The sequence below is a fragment of the Perognathus longimembris genome, chromosome 6 (genome assembly GCF_023159225.1).
Source record: "Perognathus longimembris pacificus isolate PPM17 chromosome 6, ASM2315922v1, whole genome shotgun sequence".
Lineage (NCBI taxonomy): Eukaryota > Metazoa > Chordata > Mammalia > Rodentia > Heteromyidae > Perognathus > Perognathus longimembris.
Window position 1 is genome coordinate 4971137 of NC_063166.1, and position 21736 is coordinate 4992872.

A 21736-nucleotide genomic window follows, 5' to 3' on the forward strand; every position below is an offset into this window, starting at 1 on the left:
ATCTGATAGCACTGAGCAAGGCCCGGACACAAGGCGGCGGCTGGACCTGATTTCAAGGCAAAGGAAAATTAAAAAGGAAAAAAAAATGGTTCTCTTCAATTCAGTCCTGTAATTGGCATTGTGTTTTGTGCTTGTGTTGAATAAATATTTAGCTTGTGTTTCTGCATGTGCGAGGGATGAGTCATGTCATTAAATAAGGTCAGCAGAGATAAGGCTTATCGCTCTCCGACTGCAAGAGCAGATCTGTGGAAGGTGGACCCTGAAAGCTGTGCTTGGTGGCTGTGTGTGTGTGTGTGTGTGTGTGTGTGTGTGTGTGTGTGTGTAAGAGAGAGTATGAGAGTGTTCTAGGGCTTTAACTCAGGGCCTGAGCTCCATCCCTTAGCTTTCTCACTCAAGGCTGGCGCTCTACCGCCTGAGCTAGGACTCCACTTGTGGCTTTTTGCTGGTTAATTGGAGATAAGCCTCTCCCAGACGCTCCTGTCCAGGTTGGATTTGAACCATGATCCTCAGACCTCAGCCTCCTGAGGAGAGAGGCTCTGGCTTACGGTGACTTTTCACCTGCTCTTCTGGGGCTCAGCAGGGAGGGGGCGGTGGCACCCGCCCCTCCAAGTGAAGCTGGCTCTCGAGCAGGTGAGCAAAGGGTCAGAACCCGGGCCGCGTTCTCCAGGATTGCGCTCCTGCATGCCTGCACCTCGGGTTCCCCCCCTCCCCCCCCGCTGTGGGGCTATTCTCGCAGGGGGAAGGAAGGCTGGGTGCGTGTCTCGCTTCCGTTCCCAGCTCTGTTTCTCTGTGGGGCCGCACACGTGCGTTTCTGTTTGAACGGATCTCCCCGCAGCTACAGGGAGTGCTCCCGAGGCTGGGGCTAGGTGGACGCAGGCGGGGGGCCTTTGGTTGCTCTTGGAGGGCCCAGCAGTACATCTAGGACATCCACTCCTGCCTGGCAGCTTGCGGCCGTCACGTCCTTTGGCTCGTTCCTTGGGGTTTCTGGGGGATTGGGTTCTGGGCTTTCTATCCTTTCTCAGGCATCTTCCTTGTCAATCTGCTTCAGTTCTGGGGTTGCACTTACCAGGCTTGCCTGCTACTGCTCCTGCCTATTGAATACCAACCTTCTGCTTCCTTTTGCCGAGTCTTGCATTTCTTTGAACGTGTTGTGCTTTTTTTCCACCCTACCTCAGGGCCTTTGCCCATGATCTATTTCCATGTGGAACCTCCCTGCCTTTGAGCCTCCTCTTAAATTCACGTAACTTAAATTCATGGTTCAGGTTTGGCCCAATTAAACACTTCTGGGACAATTTAAGTATTTCCGCAAGCTTTCTAGACCAGGTCATGACTCACTTATAGGTTGTTTTTGTTGTTGTTGTTGACTTACTGGCTCAGTTAATCTGTATTGTATTAGTAATTACGTATCATTCTACGACCACCTCGTTGGCGTTATTAGAAAATTTTCATTATTTAATAGTGTCCGTGCTCATCTCAGAGACTTGAGACGCTGGCGCAATGCTAGCCTGGCGATGAGTCTCCTCGGAGCTCTTCCGGGCCACAGCTCTGCTCCATTAGATCCCCGGCTCCATGGAGACCGGGCCTGCGCTTCGGTGACCCGGGGCGGGGGAGGGGGGCACCTGGCACTTGGCGGGGCTGTGTAAATGTTTGTCCAGCGGGCGAAGACATGAATGAGTGGACGAGCGAGGCGCTCAGTCCATTTCCCTCAGGAAGCAGGACGGCCAACGTCATGCTGGCTGCGTGCTCGGGGTCTTCGTGGCGTGGGGTGGGGCGTGTTGGGAAACTAGGGATGAGGCCTAGCTGCAAAGACCACAGCCTGTCACCTGTCGCCTGGGCCCTGGAGGGGCTGCCGGGCCCGTGGGGGGTGACCTCCCCTTCTGAAACCAGTGTTGTGGAGGGAGCACTTCAGGAAGAGCCCTTGCATACAGGTAGGGTGGGGTGGAAAAAAAATGGCCACAGTTTCCCTGGAGCCTGCAAAGCCAGGAAGTGCATTAGAGATGGGGTGAGTGAAGGCAAGATGTGGTTTTAGAGTTCATTGGACTCGCTTGGGGGGGGGGGTGCATTTAATCTGCAGTATTTGCGAGGAGTCGGACTCCGTTGAACAGTCAGGCGACCCCTTCGGGGAACAACGCCTGTGCCTCAATTTACAAACCACCCAGTCGTATCGAGTCTCTGGCCCTTCTGATAGGGAAACAGACTCAGAGACGTGAACTAACCCACCCTACCCATCACACAGCTACTTAGTGCCCAGTGGAGAATAGAACTCACGCCTCTAGTCTCCTGCTCGGGTGTCCACGTGGAGAAAGAGTTTCACTTCCTCCTGCGGATATTCCAGTGAGAAGAGCCTGGGACTGACTTGGCACCTCATCCTCGGTGGCAAAGAACACCTGGTTTGTAAATATTTCTTTGCCACTTCCCCGTCTCCGTGGTGTGGCTGCGATGAGCTACTCGCAAAGCTTCTAGGTCGGTCCATATGTGGCGACGAAGGAGAACTTAGTGGCAAAATGGCACCGCTGAAGGCCCTCACGGGGGGGGGGGGGGGGGGCAGGGGAGAAGGCCGAGGGGTGGGGAGGGCCCAGGCTGCTGATAGAAGAATGGCTCCGCACACCGGGGAGAACAACTGAACCTAAGCCCCGGCTCCTGCCTGGAATGTCACCATCGGTCCCCACCACAAAGAAAACCAACCCCGTGTCATTATCAATACATCCTCAGGGGGCCTGAGGGCACGGGTGTGGTGCTGGCGCGTGGCACGCGTGTTCTTTTCTTCTCCTTTGGCTCCACAGACCGGAAGGCGGCGTGGAGGGGAGCGGGACACGCCTCGGCACCCCAGGGGCGGGCCTGAGGATCCGACCACGCTCCCCAGCCTTCTCCCCAGCGGGCCCAGCTCTCACGGAGGGGCGCACTGCCCTGCACTGTCCAGTGCTTTCCTTGAAACACAGAGATAGGGAATGACATCAGATCAGAGTCTTATTTGGGTCTCTCTCTGCCTGTGTCTCTCAGCTTGCTCCAGGAATTGGGGGATCAATATACTAAGCACCTCGGGCTTTCCCATGGACGGTACCCTGCGGACGCTCATGGCATTGGTTGTGGGGTTCCGTTCCCTGCTTGCCTTGTTGATGCTTGCTGTTCACTCGTCTATTTATTTATTTTTATGAGGGTACTGGGGCTGGGACTTAGAGACTGAGTTTGCTAGGCAAGCTGTCCCCCCTTTGGGCCGCACTCCCATCCCTGCCGCATATTTTTACCTAGGGGAAGGCAGATCCCTCCCCCCCCCCCCCCATAGGCAAGGCTTGCTTCCAGGTGAGCACCCTCGTGAGGCTGTGGGTTTACATCGGAGGCCTGCTGTGGCTCGCAGGTGCTCAGCCTCAAGCGGAAGTGCTTCTCATCCATGTGTGTTGTTCCCCCGGGTCAAGCCCAGGCTACCCTGGTGGTCGTGTATTTCAAAGCGAGGTGTTCACTTTTCTTCCAAGCAGAGACACCCTCAGCTCTGTAGCTGGTACCTCTACTATTTTTTCATTTTTTTTTAAAACAAGAAATAAGTCAATAGAAGGAAGATTTAAACACACACACACACACACACACACACACACACACACAAGATCTAGCTTAGAAGATGCGAAGGAGTATGGTGGATGTAAAGGAATGTGGTAGACGGAACGATGTTGTCCTTTGGCCCATGTGGAAGGACTAGACGTGACATTTGAGAACACGGTACCTCTTGGCAACTCTAACAAATAGACAAGGAGAAGAGAGGGGTTGGAAGGGAAGGGAAGGGGAGAGAAAGGGAGGGGAGAGGAGAAGGAGGAAGGAACAAGCAAGCAAGCAAGACAAAGAGAGAAAGGAAGAGTATAAAGATAAGCAAAGTGCCTGCCTCATTAACTATTCAGTTACTAAATCACATGCCCTTAATTAGGTTCCTCAGTATGGAACTAACTACTAGAGTAACAAAAACATATATAGTAGAGACTATAAAAGTAGAATATATAGTGCAGTAAGTTAGGATCTGAAAAGATTACGTTGTCTCCCAAATCCCCGATTCACTCCAGGACAAACCAACCAACTGCTTATCCAAAAAGCCTTGCAAACTTCTAGCAAATGACTTGCGACGGTTTCTCCCCAGCAGATGCACCGGATCCTAAACCTCTATGTGTATAACTGCAATTACTAAGGGTTTTCCTGAATCCACCGATGGCTGTAGAATTTAAAAAATGTGTTTGATGCCTGCCAGATTGCGGCTCCTGGGTCTGTTTCCCGAGGCCTCCTGCCTTCCCCTTTCCGCTAGGGAAGAGGAAGAGGCGGCAGCTGGCAGCAGGGGGCTGAAATACCGTTCTCTGGCTTTGTGCATCTTGGCTCACCCCGCTGTGATCTTGGCCACGGCTCGCTGGGCCCCCGTGTCCCTCGGCCAGGGCTGTCCTTCCTGACGGCTGCCCTCCACATTCCACTGGTGATCACTGCCCATCACTGGATCACCTCATGGCTTCTCAGCCCATCCAGACCTCGGAGAACTCTGAGACAAGCCGGGAGTAGAGTCACCCCCTTTTTACAGGTGGGAAAACTTGGCTACAAAGAAGATGCACGGCTCATGGAAGGGCACAGTTGCTTACAGTGATCCTAGCCCCTAGCTTTTGTCTCGGTCTACTGCTCTTCTCACAAGAATTCATGGGCAAAGGAAAGGCAATGGCAAAGAACTTTATACCACACCCGATGGTCTCAGTCCCCAGATTAAGGGGTTCAGATAATTCCAAGAATATCCTACTTTTAAATAAGCCAGGGATTTTAATCTCAGTACGAATGGCCTCATTTTTTGACCACCAGCATTACAAAGATTGTTGTAAAAATTAACACATCAGATGGAATATATTATGATAGTAACATCCCACGGTTTGCCCTATAAGATAACGACATAAAGTTATAAAACAAAACCTATAGTTGAAGGGTTTCCAATTCTAATATGGTCTTACCCTATTAATATGTGTCATGAGATCAATCTCATGGGTTGCTTCCAGAATTGAAAAGGAAAGTGTCAGGTAAGTTAGGACAGAGGAGAGTGTGAGCGCGGAAATTCAATCCACAGAGCACATTACGCATACTGAAAGTGACGGGTGTTTTCTTGTCTCTTCTAGCACATATAATCTATGTCCTGGATCACAGCACAAGTGGTATTTCTTACTGGGAGCAGCCCTTTTCTTCTGCTTGTTTGCCTTCTCTGTCCGTATTTTCCCTTCTCTTTCTTTCCCACTCCCTCCCTTTCCCCATCTGTATTCAATGTGCTCGGACACCTGCTACCTCTGATCTACTTGGAAGCAGGCGTCATCTTTAGCCACTTCCCAGCTTTCTGGACTTTTTCTTCTATTATGCGGTGTGACCTTCAAGACAGGACTTGCTATTTCTGCCCTTGTTTAGTCAAGAACATTCTCTATCTCTAACTCATCGTATTTCCATTTCAGGCATTACCAATTCAACTCCGGAGAAATGAAATCCCGAAGGAGAACCACGTTGTGCTTCATGTTCATTGTGATTTATTCTTCCAGAGCCGCACGGGACTTGAACCCAGAGCCCGCCGTGCATCCTTTGGTGAGTAAATCCATGTCCGTCACGATCTCCCAGTCGTGTTTCTCGAGACTTCCTGAGAATGTCATAGACAGGAAAACGGTTCTTAAACCACGGCAGGGAGGGAGAGCTTTGTGACAATGGTGCAAAATGACCATAAATGGCCATCTGTGTATTGAGCATCCTATTGGTTTCCAGGTTGGCCATGCAGGTTGACTAACTTTCCATGTCTAGACTGAGGATTCAAACTGACAAGGACCATGAAGGAGGTTTGGAGGACCCAGGGCAGAATGCAGTCCCAAAACATTCCTTCTAGCGTGAACATCAGACTAGGACACATCACATAAATCCATCCTCTCTCTGCGCCATCGCCACAGGTCCACGTGGGCCAAGAGACCATGGGTAGCACGCAGGACAAACGAGCCGGTTGTCTTGTGTTTAGAAAGCCAGTGGGCTTCTGCTTACACTAGTGGTGATCAGTAAGCCTTACTCTTAGGGCATTGCTGGGTTATTCCTTACCTAGTCTTCTTTATGAACCAGGGATGAGGAGGGTTCCGGGCTGGGAACTTGTTGGAGGCAAGTAATTCTGCCTCTCAGTTCCTTTGTCTGCAATGATGTGTAGATAGAATTACTGATTGCCGGTGGTTATTGTGGAAATTAAGTTAGCTAATATTTGCAAGAGGTCCTAGCATAGTTTCTGAAAATAAGCAATGCGACGTAGGCACTTGCTATTTTTTTGATTCTCCATTCTAGAAGTAGGTGTCTACTGATCCTTGTTTCAGTCACTTTAGTTATGTTTATTCAGCCCACCAGTGCATTTATGTTTAATCCTTTGTTTTCTATTCCAGTTGTCTGTCCTGGTTTTGTATTTGTGTTTGCCTGGTCAGTTTTTCCTTTTTTTTCTTTCAGCCTTTAGTGGATCACCTTGTTTGTTTGTTTGTTTTTAATAAACAACATGAGTTGGGCATGGTTTTCTTTTTCCTATTAGACCTAATATAAACAGCTGTTATTTGTTTTAAGGAGAATAATTTAGGAATATATGGTGGCATATATTTAAATACTTGGTCTTATTTTCAAGATTTCTGTTTCATGGCTGCACACTTTTTCCATGTGGGGGGTTTTTACTGTCTTTACTGCCATCTGGGAGGTGTACATTGTATATCCCTCGCTCCAGAGTGCAGGCCTACGTAATTGTATGGGGCAGCCTGTTCCTATCACTATGGTATCTCCACGCAAGCCAAAGGCTACTGGGCTCCCTCGGACAGCTCTGCCACAGCCTGATACAGAGCCCCGCGCGGCCGCTGAAGCTCTGCCACCTTAAACACAGCGTGCTGCAATAAGCGTTTCCTTTAAATATACTGAAATACATACAACCAAGCATTGCCACTGTGAAGTGTATCGTTCACTGCAATGGGAAGGAGATCCATGCTGTCACACGGACAATCTCCAGACGTCTTCATCTTCCAAACACCAAAGCCCTACTCATCAAACAACAGCTCCCCATTTCTCCCTTCCCCCAGCCCTGGAAACCACCATTTCCCCTTGTGTTTTCAAGGTAGTCAGTAAACAAAACCCTGGAAATAAGATCAAGTGTTTAAAATGATGCCACACGTAAATAAATCGTGCTCTTGGAAGCCAATCAGCCAGCGCTGGTCTTTGGGAGCTGGCTGGTTTCACTAAGTGTGATGGCCCTGAGTGCAGCCATGTTGTAGCTTCCGTCAGCGCCTTCTTCCTCCAGAGGCTGCACTGCATTCCCACGCATCTACGCAGAGACCCACGTTGTTTATCCACTCATCCCTTGACGGGGTCTGGGGTTGCTTCTGTGCCTTGGCAACTGTACACACTACTGGTAAGAGCACCAGGGAGAGGCAGGAAGCCATGGGCTTTGGAAATACAATCACGTAGTCGACTTCCAAACTTTCCAGCGTGTGGAGAGCCTGTGGGGACCTTGTTGAAGTGTTTAAATCCCAGCTTGGCCCACCTGACGGGGGTCTTTTCCCTGCAACTCGTGCCTGCCCCAGTGACTTCCACCAAGGCACCGGGCCCTCTATCCAGTGTTGGCAATGAACAGGGATCGAAGCCCTGCTCTTCCTCACAGTAGTCTTGGAGACTTTGTGAAGTTTCCTTAGCTCACTGAATACAGTGTGAATTAGTGGTACACTCGTTGCTGGCTTATTGCAAATATTAAACACTGGCATGCCTGTGTATCTTACCATGGTGATTAGCCCAGATCCGAAGGGCTTCTCGATTCGTAATTACTTTTGACCTGAAAATGAAGACACCGTGGAAGGACCCTTGCCGAGATCGTTTTGCCATATGGAGGTAAAGCTGTTGAGTTAAGGTTCCAGGTCAACAGAAAGGGGAGAGAGTGCGGCAAGGCTGCCCCCCTCCCCCCGCTCCCGGTTTCCAGGGGATTTTGTGTCTCAGGCATCAAAAGCTACCTCTCCTTCTTGATGGATCACCTGCCCCGCATTCCAGGCCTCCGGCTCCCATCCGCGCTGCTTATCAGCCCCCCCCTCCCCCCCATCTGAGGCGGGGCACTTCCTAGCACTGGCGACCTTGTCTCTCCTGGATGAAGCCCAGCCACCAGGAAATCCCCGCTGGACACATTGTCATCTGGGGGCCTCTGCAGGAACCCGGGGGGAGGCGGGGGGCTCTGTTTTCTTGTCTGAAGCTATATCCAGCAGAGCCGTGTGAACCCACAGGGGGACCCGGGGATTGAGGAGGGCAGGGCTGGTTCCCCAGGTGCCCCAGGCCAGCCAGATGGCACGAGGCTGACCCCACTGCCTGAGGCCCCAGAACGCACTGGGCGTGGCTCTGCACAGGGAAGCTTAGAGTGAGCAAGCGGCTTTTCTGGACCCCACGACTTGGCGGCTCAGCTCTCTCTCTGCACCTTCTCAAATCTGGGATGAGCAAGAATGTTTGCCACGCACCCCCAGATTCTGGAGGCTTGCTGGCCGCCCATGTGCCTTTCCTCCAATATTGTCTCTGAGGACGATGGGCCTTACAGGAAGGCACCTTTGAACCCCTGAAGGAGAAACTAAGTCCAACAAAAAATAGGAGAGGTGGGGAAGTAGGGCAGCACCTTACAAAGATGTGCCCAGAAGGTCCCAGATGATCCCTGTAAAGATTCTAGAAGCTTCCCAAGAGGTAGCCTCACCTGGGTGGGAAGAACATTTTCTGTTCTCTCTAATCAAGTCGGATGGGAGGGGGTGAGAGACCAGGGATTCTGTTCTCACAAAGAAGCAAAAGGACGGAAATGCACCTTGATTTTGACTTTCCACAGACAGCAGTGGGACCTTCACTGTCTTAGTCCCACTGGAAAAGAGAGAATGAAAACTCGATCTCGGCGACCCTTAGAGGTTACAGTCCGCTGGACTGTCTGAGGTTCCCCCGGCCCACTCACAGTCCAGGACGCGGATGGAGGAGCCTCTCGTATCCAGTCTCTTCCTGCCTGCAGTCCCAGGGCAGAGGCAGGAATGCAGGAAGCACCGCCTCTGCCAGGGCTGGGGGCCAGAGCAGGCTGCCAAGGAAGTAGACAGGGACCGCCCTATACATTGACTTTGTACCTTCACTTCCTGTGTGTGTGAGTCCCTCAAAAATAGCCTCACTGCAAGAAGGAGCAACTGGGCTTTCGAAATTCCAATCATCACCCATCATGAACACTTCTGAACTCTCCTGTACACAGCACCTCCTGACTTCCCTCTGCTTTACCTTGTCTGTCCTAAGGGTCTGGGGAGGGGACCCTACACCAACCGTTGATATGCAGAGGGGTAAATGGCTCTCATCTGATAATTCCTTGAAAGTGTAACTGAAGAGCAGTAGAGGGACGATCCAGGGATCTAGTCATCGCCAAGAAGGAGGGGTGAAGAGCAGGTGGTAGAGAAGAGATAGAAAAAGTAGAAAGGGGGCTGGGAATATGGCCTAGTGGCAAGCGTGCTTGCCTCGTATACATGAAGCCCTGGGTTCGATTCCCCAGCACCACATATATAGAAAACAGCCAGGAGAGGCACTGTGTCTCAAGTGGCAGAGTGCTAGCCTTGAGCAAACAGAAGCCAGGGACAGTGCTCAGGCCCTGAGTCCAAGGCCCAGGACTGGCAAAAAAAAAAAAGATATAGAAAGGGACTTGGGATGTAGCTTAGGGGTGGAGTGCTCGCCTAGCATGCATGAGTCCCTGGGTTTGATTCGTGGTGTCGCATAAGCAAAAAAATAATAATTAAAAAAAGTTAAAAGGGAAAGAAGGGTAGATAGAAAGGAAAGAGGAAGCCCAGGTTCCCTGGTCAGAGGACGGGCCCCTGAGAACACAGGAGGGCCGAGACCCTGCCAGCGATCTGATGCCCGGGCTTGTGTTTTCTCATCAGTGGGCGGAGGGTAGCCATAGCACTTATCTCCTACATGGCCCTGGCTCAGCATCTGGAACCGTCTTAGGACACCTGTTTGTGATTGCTACGCTGGATAGTCGTGGCGGTGGAGTGTGGGGTTCATGGGACAGGACACCCCTTTGCGGGCTGGCTCCTCTGGGGAGGCGTCGAGATGGTGGCTTGCTCCCATTGAGCCTGGACGGGACCTTGTGCAGGCAAACCCGCCCGCAGGCAGGAAGGTTAGGTTAGGAAGGACATGCGAGGTCAAGTCAGAGGGAAGGCTTGGGGAGCAGCTACCGAGCACATCCAGGTACTCGAGGAGAGAGGAGGTTCAGGGAGAGGAGCGAAGAGACTGCGCATAGGTCTCTCAGACCGGGGTATGCCTCTCCCCAAATACTATTACCGTGTAACCAGAGCTCTGCCCTCTGAGGAACCATTTGGGTTTCACCGTGACCTTAGGAAGTAGGCTCAACTTGTCGTCATGCTGTTCATTGATTCGGTGGAGGGCGTTTGGAGGCCAAGTAGGCCGCACGGTCGTTTTCATCATGGCGCTCGCTCGGGTTTGAACTCAATACTTGCTGAGCCCTTGCTGGAAGCTGGGGGTGGAAAAGACTTTTCCAGCCTTCACAGGCAACTTCCCAAGACGTGTCTCCTTCCTCTTCAGGTTCTCCAGGAACGTGAACTCGAAGGTGAAGGGCCCCTGAGGCAAAAACGAGCAGGTACGTGAAAGCCGGGCTCAGCCGTCTCTGTGGTAAACCCAGTCAAATGACGTAGGCTGTAGCATTTGAACGCTGGACTCCTGTGACTCAGTTTCTAGGTTCGCCGGGGTCAGTCTCCTTGGCAGTGGCATTGCCAAAAGTGATGAGAGATGACCTCCATTTTCTACCGTGTCAGTGATCTCAAGCGGTCCCTAGCCGCACAGCGAAGCCTCTTCCCTCAGTTCCCCGGATTCCTCTGTGGCCTGGAAAATGCAAGGCTCTGTCTACCCTGGTGAAGGGAGCAGGGCAAGTGTAGGGTTGTGATCAGTGACTAATCTGGTATTACCAGTCTGGTATGCCCCCCCCTCCTGGAGTCTCCCTCCCCTCCCCTCCCTTCCCCTTCCCTCCCCTTCTCTTTCTTCCTTTTCTCTCTTTCTCTGATCTCCACCTTGTCGTCGCAGTGTTACCCCACTTGCCCTCCTCCTTCCCCGCCACCCAGTCTACTTGCTCTGACACCAGCGTCATTACCCTGACAACCCCACGAGGCCTCTCTCACACAGAGCCAAACATGTGCCAATTCAGATTTTGAAAGATGATGGTGACTTTACGCCGCTGGGGTTTGGTCTCTGGGTTTCTCGTTTGGTGACGAAGGTTCTCCTCTGCTTGGGCCCCACCTCCAGCCCCATGTGGCCCGATTTTCAAGGGAGTCCTGCTTTATGCCCAGGCTGGCGTGGATTGCCATCCTCCAACATGGGCCCCCCTAGAGCTGCGACGGTGGATCGTGCCACTGTATACAGCCATCAAGTGAGATGGCGTCTCTGACCTTTTATACCTTGGCTGGCCTTAAACCTTGGACCCCGTCTCTGCCCTCCAAGTAGCTGGGATTACAAGCCTGACCACGGCACTCCGCATCTCTATTCCTTGTTCAAATCAAGCTTTACGGAAGCGTTCCACCTCTCGGTGTTCATCAAGTTCTTCCTGGGCGCAGGCTGTGGGCTTCCCGTAGGGGCTGGGGACCCTACCACTGTGAGAGCCGCGCCTTCTCAAGCTTCTGAACCTGCCTGTGTGTACCCATGACGGGGCGGAGTGGGGGTGGGGGGTGGCAGCGGTCAGAGAGGCAAGGCTTCCACAGCCAGGGATATGACATTCACTCCAGAAATTTCCCAAGCCGGCTCTCATTGAAAACAGTCATGAGAGCGATAAATCACCAGGGGACGTGTTTTCCACGTATTGTGCGGGGCCTTCTGCCCTGCCCGGCTTCTCAAGGCATCTGGGAAGCGTGGCTGAGTCAGCCTGTCCTCTGCAGAAGATGGATTGGCCTTGGTTCTTTTACAATCCTCGTGTCAAAAATGGGCCAACAAAAGGCCCAGTGCGGGGCCCTGAATAACAGGAGCATAAGTGAAGAAAACGACTGTCCAGGAAGATGACGAAAGAAAGCAGGAGGCGTGTGGTGCCAAGCGGAGCGGGCACGAAGGGTTGCGTTCCCATGTCAGCCAGGACACACACTCAAGGCCCTATCGAAAGAGAGAGAAAGCGAAAACCCGAAAGGGCTGGCGGTGGAACTCAGGCGGTAGAGCACCTGGCTAGCCAGTGTGAGGGCCCGAGTTCAAATCCAGTCACACAAAAGAGGAAGGAAAGAAGAGCTCAAGGGCCTGCTATGTCCCTAAAGAAAGCGCTCCGCCAGGTCACTGCTCAAGGTCCTGCGGCCCCGCCTCCCAAGCACTAGGATTCCAGGGGCGCGCGATGGATGGATCGCCTAGAGCTGAGCTGAGGGGGAAGAGCAGCAGCAGCAGACGCAAGGCTGCCAGGCCCCCGTGCCTTATGCCCTGGGAAGAGGAAGAGCAGGGGAGAAGATCCCCACTTCTCCCGCCGGCACGAGGCCCTCACAGATGGGGGCTTCACTGCCTGCTCCGCCATCCTGACGTCTGCACAGACCAGAAAGCTCCGGCGTGCTGGCCCCTTCCGCTCTGAGTCCAGAAAATGCTGCGGATTGGGGGATTTTTTTGTTTGTTTGTTTGAGGAGCAAACAGTTTGGGGTTCCATGACTGTACTCTTTCTTGCACACCGATGTAGCACCCTTCGTGAGGTTTGGGGGCGGGTTTAGTTTCAGGTTTTTCATGGAATGTGGGGAATATTTTGACTTTGTACTTTCATAGTCTGATTCGTGCTTATTCGTTTTTGTTCCTTTCACCATGGTAACAATAAGACCAAATTAGATGACTATTCGTTTTTCTGCAGCTACTAGTACATGTTTGTGTAGAATATAATCCGTATGCTTGCTTTAAAATCTCCATTGCTGGGCTGGGGATATGGCCTAGTGGCAAGAGTGCTTGACTCGTATACATGAAGCCCTGGGTTCGATTCCCCAGTACCACACATATAGAAAATGGCCAGAAGTGGCGCTGTGGCTCAAGTGGCAGAGTGCTAGCCTTGAGCAAAGAGAAGCCAGGGACAGTGCTCAGGCCCTGAGTCCAAAGCCTAGGACTGGCAAAAAAACAAACAAACAAATAGTAGTAAAATCTCCATTGCTGTTCTGACCAGCCAGCCTATGCCTAATTTCGCAGGCGGATTTCATGTGGAACTGCAACTCCTTAAGAGTCTTGTGCACAAAATTCTCTCCCTAGATGCAGATGAGGAAGGAGACTCGGAGAGTTTAAATGGCAACACGTTCTTCCCTCTGCGCCCTGCTTTCTACCCCTGATGTCCTCACAGCTCCTAGCGGGGAGTCTGGTCTCATAGCATGACTCTGGGTCTTGCTGATGAGGTCTCAATTTTGTGATTCTTGGGGTAGCTTTGTAGAGGGGTGAGAACAGGTAGACCAACCTCAGCCTCCTAGATGAAGAGGATTCTGCAGAGCTAGCCTTGATGACCCGGAAAAGGCACCTGGAGATGATCACTTGTTATGGGGCGAGGGAGAGAAAGACAAGAGTCACCTCATTGGTGATTTAAAAAAAAAAAAAAAAGCGTAGCCTCCCCTGGTCAATAGGAAAACCACACGAAGCCCCTTTCTCCTGGGTGAAGCCAGCACTTTTCCTTCTTTTGTAGGTGGGAGGTTAATTCATGCACTTAGGTTTCGATTCTGAAAAGCCATAGTGCCCATTAGTGTTGCCAGGCAAAAAGAGTCTTGTTTGCTTAAACAGCTGTGATTAAGACCCGGTTCTGCTTGTCGTAAGTGTGTGGCCAACTTTCCAGAAATGGCCCTCTCAGATAAGGGCGGCCAGGCTGGCGGTGACCCGAGGGAAAGGACAGGGGAAATCCTGCCTGTTCGGTGCCTCCCGGGCCGGCCTGGGGACCTCCGCCCGACGTGGGTGACACTTGGGATTGGCTACCTTCGGTGAGCCAGGGAAACACAGACACCCAACCCCAGGGCTAGCGCAGACGGAAGAGAGAACACACGCCGAGTGACGGGCACTGTCGGAGCCACTGGAGAGGAGGGAGAGGCTTCGAAAGGACACACAAGGAAGCAGAGAGACAGACTGTCCCTCCTGGGTCCCGAGGCCCCGAGGCAGGACACGGGGCGCTCCTTTCCCAGGCTCTGGGCTTTGGGGCGCGCCTGGGGAGGGAGGGTAGGCCTTTCTAGCCGCGGGTTCTGGGTCTGTGTGTGCGGGGAGGGGAGGATGCGCTTCTGGCCCGGCCCGGGGCCTCACCTTCATCCCGGTGGCTGCACCGGGGCCGCTTGCTTGCTGGAGCTCCCCTGAGCCCTGGGCTCCATCGAGGACCCAGCAAGAAGGAATTGCCCAAGGCAGGAGATGGTGATCTTGTGTTTTCCAAGGGCAGGTTGGGGGGGGGGGGGCATAGCTCTCCTTCCCAGTTCACTCCCCACCTCATTCCGCTTCTCCACCTTCCTGTTGACCCCGCGCTTCATTCCAGCCCCTTCTCAGTGGCGCGGGTGGGTGCTCACATCTGCCATCCAGCTGTGCGCGAGGCCATACACGGGAGGCCCGCGGTGTGAGGCGACCTCGGGCCAAAACCCAAGATTCCCCCTCACAAAACAGGGCCGGGCACGTGGCTCCAGCGGTAGAGCTACTGCCCCGCAAGCACGAAGCCCTGACCTCAAACCCCAGAGAGATGTCCCAGGTGGGACTGGCCATCCTGAGAGCAGAGCTGGGCTGCAGCCCCGCAGACCATGTGTGGACAGGGCTGGGTGGTTGTTGCCTCTCTCCTTTCTCAAGAAGCAGCCACCGTCCGGGAAATCCTGTTTACATTCATGGAAGGACAACAGACTGGTTTCAACAAAGAGGATGTCGGGGCCCGGTGAACTCTCTGGAAGGAAGAGATACGGCCGCATCACTTTGCAGGAAAGACAGAACGCTCCCGGCAGACCTTGTAAATACCGTGTGTTTGGGCTCCTTGCTTACAAGTGTATGGTGTCCTGCGTTAAACGAAGATGAGCCGATCTTCCAGGAAGCTGGTTTGCATTCCAGGACATTCAAGAATCCAAAAGAAAACAGGAAACCTGAGGCAGTGCCATAGTTTCCTGACAAAACGAGAGTCCATGTCAGGTTTTAATATGCCATTCTCTTGGTATACATCTCTTTAGCATGAGGAAATCTAGCATAAGCATACATTTGTGGAAAAACCTGTGCAGACCTCCTCTTGTAGCTTGAGTTCACTAAAGCAAAGCAAATGATGGAAAATGAAATAATTACCAGCAAGATGGGAGCCTAACACCAACATCCTAAGACAAACCACTCTTAAGTAGACAAATACTCCAGCCTTCTGCAAGAAACACTTCATAGTTGGAGTTCTTCCTAACAAATTTTCTCAAGATACTTAACATCGATAGTTCTGAGAATATTCTCTCTCTCTCTCTGTAAAATCTTACAATGCTATAGGTAGCAGAGGCATTTTAATTTTGTGTTACTATACATCGTTCATTTAGATTTGGCTCAATATTTAAAGCCTTGATTTTGCAAGTATTTATTAACCTTTGCTGTGCTTGAAAATATTTTCAAGACATCTGTGAGAATTATTCTTAGTCACTACAGTTTCTTCATTAACTACTTGATCCTTCAGCTTCTGCTTTCACTGAGCCAAAGATTCATTCATTCATTTTTTTTTTAATTTTTTGCCATTACTGGGGTTTACCTCAGGGCCTTGTGCTCTTACTTAGCTTTTTCTGTAACGACTGGCACTCTACCACTTGACCCATACCTCCAGTCCAGCATTTTGCTGGTTAATTAGAGATGGAGTCTTGCAAACATCATTGCCTGGGCTAGCATTGAACCTTGATCCTTCAGATCTCAGCCTCCTGAATAGCTAGGATTACAGGCGTGGGTCATGAATACCTGGCTGAGATCAAAGATTTTGTCCCTCCTGGAAAGGTGAATCGGTGCCTATACTGGAGGAGGTGGGGGGAAGGAGTAATTAAGAAGTGACGAGCTGTGTTCCCACTTGGAGGAAGGAGGAAGGCCATGATAGCTAAAGGAAACGGTCCCTGTCCTTGAGAAGCTGGGCACAAATGGCCGGGACATGATGTCATCTAGGAAGCTGGGAAAGAGCAACAATAATGTATATTGCACATGTAGTCAGGCAATGTGTGTGTGTGTGTGTGTGTGTGTGTGTGTGTGTGTGCATGTTGGGGAGCAGATTCATTTAGAATGCCAGTCGTCAGTTTCCATGGCATGCATGGCTTAGAATGCCTGTTCACCAACCTCCAAGAGCGAGGAAGACACTCCCCCGTGCCTGTAGATCCGGACTCCGGCCTGAGTTGTCTGAGTGGCTGCAGGAGTCCGCTTGGGATCTCCCCTGCTTCCATTCTTGCCCAGCCACAGCCTCTCTGGCTAGCGATCCTCTGCCGGGAGCACCAAGTTCGAAGGGGGTCATCGGCGGGGTACACGGTCTCCTCCTCTAAGTGTTCATCGCAACCCAGCGCCCGCGCGCTCCGGTCCTCAGCTTTAACGGCAAGGAGTCGCCACGGGCGTCGCTCTGCCCCTCCCACGGTGCGAGCTCACGGCGTCCGTGTCCCCGTTTCAGCCATCCAGAGCCCCGCGGTGGAAGACTACACCGTGGATGTTGAGATCCGCGTGGAGAATGCCTCCGTCCTGGAGTCCCTCCGAGCTCGCCTGGACGGCCTCCGCTTCCCCATCCGAGGGAACCACCCCGACTCCGCGGCTGACATCCTCAGCATAGCGGTGACCACGGGTGAGTGAGACGCCTTCCCCCCCACCCCGGGTCTGTGAGGGAGGAGCCAAGGCCTTCCCGCCACGGCAAACGAGCGCGCTAGGCTCAGCGAGCCTGCTCTACGATCGATCGATCGCAGGACTTCGCAGCCCCTGCCAGAAAGCTCTGTAGCCCAGAGGTTCTTCGCTTTAAGTGGCAACCAGAGGTCTGCAAGGTGTCCTTCATGACGGTGATCATGAAGTGGCCCCGAGGTATGGCCTACTCCTTCAGGGAAAACCACTGCGTTCACTGTCTTAAGAGCAATTTTTTTTTTTTAATGTCCTCAGTGAGATAAGAGTCCATGTGAGCTGTTTGCATTCGATCTGACATGAAAAGGGCGGACATTTACGTGTGTCTTCGGGATTTGCTCTCTATTGCTACATCACAAATTAACCTAAACCTTGGCATTGTTAACAATAATAGTATTACCTTGCAGTTTCTAAGAGCCATGAATCTGGGAGTCACGCCGCTTGCGTACGGGCTCAGTGTCTCTCCTGTGGTTCTCACGGAGGCATTGGCCAGAGTCGAAACCCACGGCTCCACTGGGGCTGGAAAGTCGGCCCCCACGCGTGCCCGTGGGCATGGGTAGATCACAGTACTTCCCCAGCTATTGGTGAGAGACCTGAGCTCCTCACTCTGAGGGCATCTCCAGTGTCAGGCAATCATGCCAGAGAGAAAGAGACAGAGACAGAGACAGAGAGAGATACACAGAGAGACAGAAAGAGAGAGAGAGAGAAAGCACGCAGTGGAGGGAAGGACGCCCAGGAACCCTCCCAGAGACTGCTTTTTACACACCCTAGACCCAAGGGTCTGTTTACTATAATAGACATCTGAGGTCCACCCGCTGTTGGCAGCAACCATCTGAAAATCCTACCACAGCACAACAGTCATCAGTCACCCAACAACAGTCAGTCCACGACGACAGCAGCCATGTGTCCCCTGTCCACACCTAGACGCGTGTGTGCCCACGTGCGCCCAACCCGATTCCCCTGAACTTCTGGAGAAGCAGCGGGAAGCCAGGTTAGGATTCCCGGCGCTGGTATCCGTGCTTGCACTCTCGCAGTGCGCAGATGGTGACCTCACTCTTTTGGTTGCCGACAGTCTGCCGACCCACCGCCGACGAGGTGTGGTGTTCCTGCGAGGCAGGCTACCGGTGGCCTGGAGAAAGGTGCCTCCGCCATCCCGCCTGTCACCGGCAGCGGGGACACGTCCTCTCTGGGCCCCACTGCACCTGCCTGAAGGGACTTCCCCCCGGGGGGCCTTTCTGCCAGCTCCCGGAAGGTGAGTAGTCCCTTCCCCAACTCCGAGGCAGCCCTTCTGTTCACGCTCCAGCAAGCGTTTCCGCGTTTCCGTCCGTGTTTGGACGTCCACGCGAGACGGTGGGGTACGATCATTTGTTTTACAGGATATGTGACCCTGAAAATGAGAGTGAGGCTGAATGTGGGATTTCAAGAAGACCTCAAGAACACCTCGTCGGCCCTCTATAGGTCCTATAAGACTGACCTGGAGAGAGCGGTAGGTCTTCATTCCCAGGGGCCTGGGAACCAACAGATCAGGGATTCTATGCCCTTCCCCATGGACGTTTGCTTGCTTAGCTCAGTTGTAATCTACGAAGGGGGATTTGGAGTTATTTAGATCTATCTAGGATAGCAAATTAGGAAGTGTTCAAAGCTGGGCTCTGCTAGTGGCTCACTCCTAAAGTCTCGGTGTCTCAGAAGGCCGAGATGCACAAGTTTGGAGTTCGAAACCAGCCTTGGTGGCTGAAAAGCCCTTGAGATGCCATTTCAAAATGTGTACTTATTTCTTGCCCCCGCGGGCTCCCAATGTGAGTCCCCCGATCTCAGCTTCCCAAGTAGCTAGGATCGCAGGCTTGAGTCCCTGCGCACGGCTCCTTGGCAGTTTTCATTTTTTCGCACGCTGAATTGAGGGTCTGTCTGCTTGTCTAAGAACCCTGGCGGACACAGGCAGTTCAGAATCGCTTTTTCAAAGATCTGTGGGTGCCAGTGCCAACGAAACAGAAGAGGATTCTCTCCGGGATGAGAAGGGATATGCTCTGTGCTCTCTGCTTCCCATCGGTGAAACGTGTCTCACCTTCTCTTCCAGTTCCGAGAGGGTTACAGAATCTTACCGGGCTTCCAATCGGTGGCTGTGACTGGGTTCACGTAAGAACGCTCCCCATCTTTCATTCCCCTTTGATGGCGTAAACCAAGATGTCAGGGAAGGAGAAAAACCACGCTTGGGTACAGAACGGGGTTTGCTCAGCACAGGCGGGTAGAGGTGGAGGATGATGGCCGACGGCAGGGGTTCCGAGCAAGAGGAAGTGCTGGAAAATCCCCCCCTCCCCTCTCCAGTGCTGTTTCTATTTAGTATTAAAAGGTGGAAAAGATGCATCCAGGCCAGCTAGGATTTTGCAATCCCTGAGCCAAGTGGTTCTCTAGAGAGTTTTCAAACGCAAAGACGAAATGGTGGCCCGGAGCAATGCCTTTGTGCAAGAGAACTCAGCTAGCCCGAGGGGACCGTGACTCACAGGATTCCACACTCCCGGCTGCCTTAGGCTCAAGCACCCTAGCGTTCCTCCAGCGGTCTGCGCTCTGTTTCTAAGACGTGACGCTAATGTTCACAATGAGGGACGTGTGCAGGGTTGGGCTTCACGTAGCATGCGACGTATCGGCTCACCCTGGGCTGGTGTAGCTGTGTGACATATGTCAGCAGATCCAGAGTCCTGGTGTCTCCCTATAATCTCCTGGGTGATTCTGCCCACTCACCCCCCACTTTGGGGGCTCCCTTCGTTTCGAGTTCCTGTCTGCAGACTTGCGTTGCCCAAGCCCAGCCTCCAGCCTAAGTTTATTTTGGTCATTCCCTGCCCAAGGGTCTTGATAGTTTTCTCTCCGCCGTCAATAAATTAGGAGGATCTAGTCTCTGTCAGGTTACTGCTTTACTGAGCGGCGTGGTCTCTACCCAGCAAAGGCAGTGTGGTCGTCAACTATGAAGTCAAGACTACAACACCACCAAGCGGGTTCATCCAGACAGCCAATGAGAATGTCATGAAGAACCTCAATAAGACTTACAGAATGGACGACGGCTCTTTCCAAGGCGTGCCTAGCAGTAAGTGCGGGCCGGCACCGTGGTGTTCCTCTGGGGGGATTCCGCTTCTGGTGGTAAGGATGGCCGTGGCCCACACTCGGAGACCCTGTGGGCTCCTCCTCAGAGGCTTGGGGGACACCTCCCCCTCTGGCTGGCACCCCTACGCCTGGAAGGCAGGGGTGAGGGGGGGCGGGGAGTGTCGGAGCCCACAGACCAGGTAGGGTTTTGTAGGTTCTGTATGTCCACACAACCAAAGAAGCCAAACTAAGGTTGTGTCTCAGAGCGGGGCCTCCATGCCAGGGGCTGATTTGGTTAGACATGCGGATTCCCGCCTAGCTCTCGGTGAGCTCCACCAGGCCCGGTCTGTGCTCCCGCCAGTCCTCCCCCGGAGGCCCTCGTGGCCCTGGGTGTCTGGGGCTCTGGTCCTTCACCTCGTCCCCGCGAGTGCCCGAGAACCCTTGCTGCGATGACAGATGCTCTCTTCCGCGAGGCACCCTGACGCCTTCTCTTCGGGTTTCCAGATGAGACCAAATTCACGATTACCCCAGAGCTGATCATCGAGGGGGACAGCGTGACACTGCAGTGCGAAAATGACGTCTTGTCCCCCAACGTGTCCTGGCACTATGGGGAGAACCGCTCTGAGATCCAGAACAGCAGCAAGTTCCTGATTTATAACGAGATCCTCAACATGACCTCCGTGTCGCGCCTCACCATCTACAACTTCACCCAGAGCGACGCAGGTGGGTCTCTGCTGGCCGCCGGAGGTGGGGGGGGGAAGGGTGGTGGGGGACTTGGGGGAGGGGGATTCAGCGAAGCACCAAGCAGGCAGATGGAGCTTGCACTTCACAAGGAACTTCCCGGTTCACGCTCCCCAAAACAGGACACGCCATTCCATGGCGTTCATTTTTCAATGACTTTCAAGGTTATTTTAGCAGTTTTTATTTAGCGTACAGTTTCATCATCTTATAGCTCTAAGCTCTAAAAAATTAAAAGTAGTGTTGTGGAAATAGAATTTACACAGAACGCACTGCCTGTGGCTAAAATACAAACGCTTAAGTCTGGACATGCCTGCCCCTGTCCCCCACAGCAAGATGGTGAATGTATCCCCCAGGCCCCAAGTTTCCTTGGTGTCCATGTAATTCCACTCTTTAGCCTTCCCCCCACCCATCTACCTACTCCAATCAGTCGCGGGAGCATGTCTGAATTATTCAGAGACCAGTGATCATCCTGACACGGCCTAGAATACCATAGCCCCATCGTAATGTCAGTTTCTCTGGATAAAAAAAACTGATTCCTGGCATATGAATGCAGTCCCATTTTCATTGGTTCTCATGAAAAGACAAGCTAACCATGGTGTGAAACAGGATGTCTTTGATCATCTCCCAATTTCCCCTCCCTCCTCCAATCTTGTCTTGTTTCCTAGTAGAGTAAGGCCCACGGGCTGCAATTAGGGCAGCTCTAGACCTTGTGACTTCTGGATAAAATATCTGCAATGAATCTCTGCACTTCCTGAGTTCCCCTTCTTTAATAATCCTTCTAATTAGAGTGTGTTCATTGTACAAATTGAAGGGTTTCATTGTGATACCACCACGTGCGTGTATAATGGATTCCATCCTGTTTAGCTCCCTAATCTTTTTTTTTGTCATGCCCTATTTCCCAGTCTACCTGCCTTTAAACTTCTTTAAAACAGTTTAAAATGAATTTAAAAAATTAATATACGTGTATGATATGAAGGGTTTCCATTGTGATCTTTCTATTCATGCACACAGTGAGCTTGGAACACGTTCACCCCCTTTGTCAAACAGCATTTGGTGGGTTTCATTATGCTTTACTGGATGAGTTTCACGATCATTTTTATCATATCTGCGTATAATGCACATA

The 21736-nt window shown here is 52.3% G+C and overlaps 1 protein-coding gene across 3 annotated transcripts in view; it reads left to right on the top strand.

Annotated features, from left to right (window-relative positions):
* Positions 1–21736, top strand: part of Adgrf5 (adhesion G protein-coupled receptor F5) — a 65799-nt gene that overhangs the window by 21232 nt on the left and 22831 nt on the right. For all 3 annotated transcript variants that reach the window (XM_048347651.1, XM_048347654.1, XM_048347652.1), the window contains 8 exons: positions 5448–5574; positions 10576–10630; positions 16586–16753; positions 17873–18052; positions 18177–18286; positions 18875–18933; positions 19734–19876; positions 20377–20595. In XM_048347651.1, the coding sequence (XP_048203608.1) occupies positions 5448–5574; positions 10576–10630; positions 16586–16753; positions 17873–18052; positions 18177–18286; positions 18875–18933; positions 19734–19876; positions 20377–20595 (1061 nt within the window). The remainder of the gene's footprint in view (positions 1–5447; positions 5575–10575; positions 10631–16585; positions 16754–17872; positions 18053–18176; positions 18287–18874; positions 18934–19733; positions 19877–20376; positions 20596–21736) is intronic.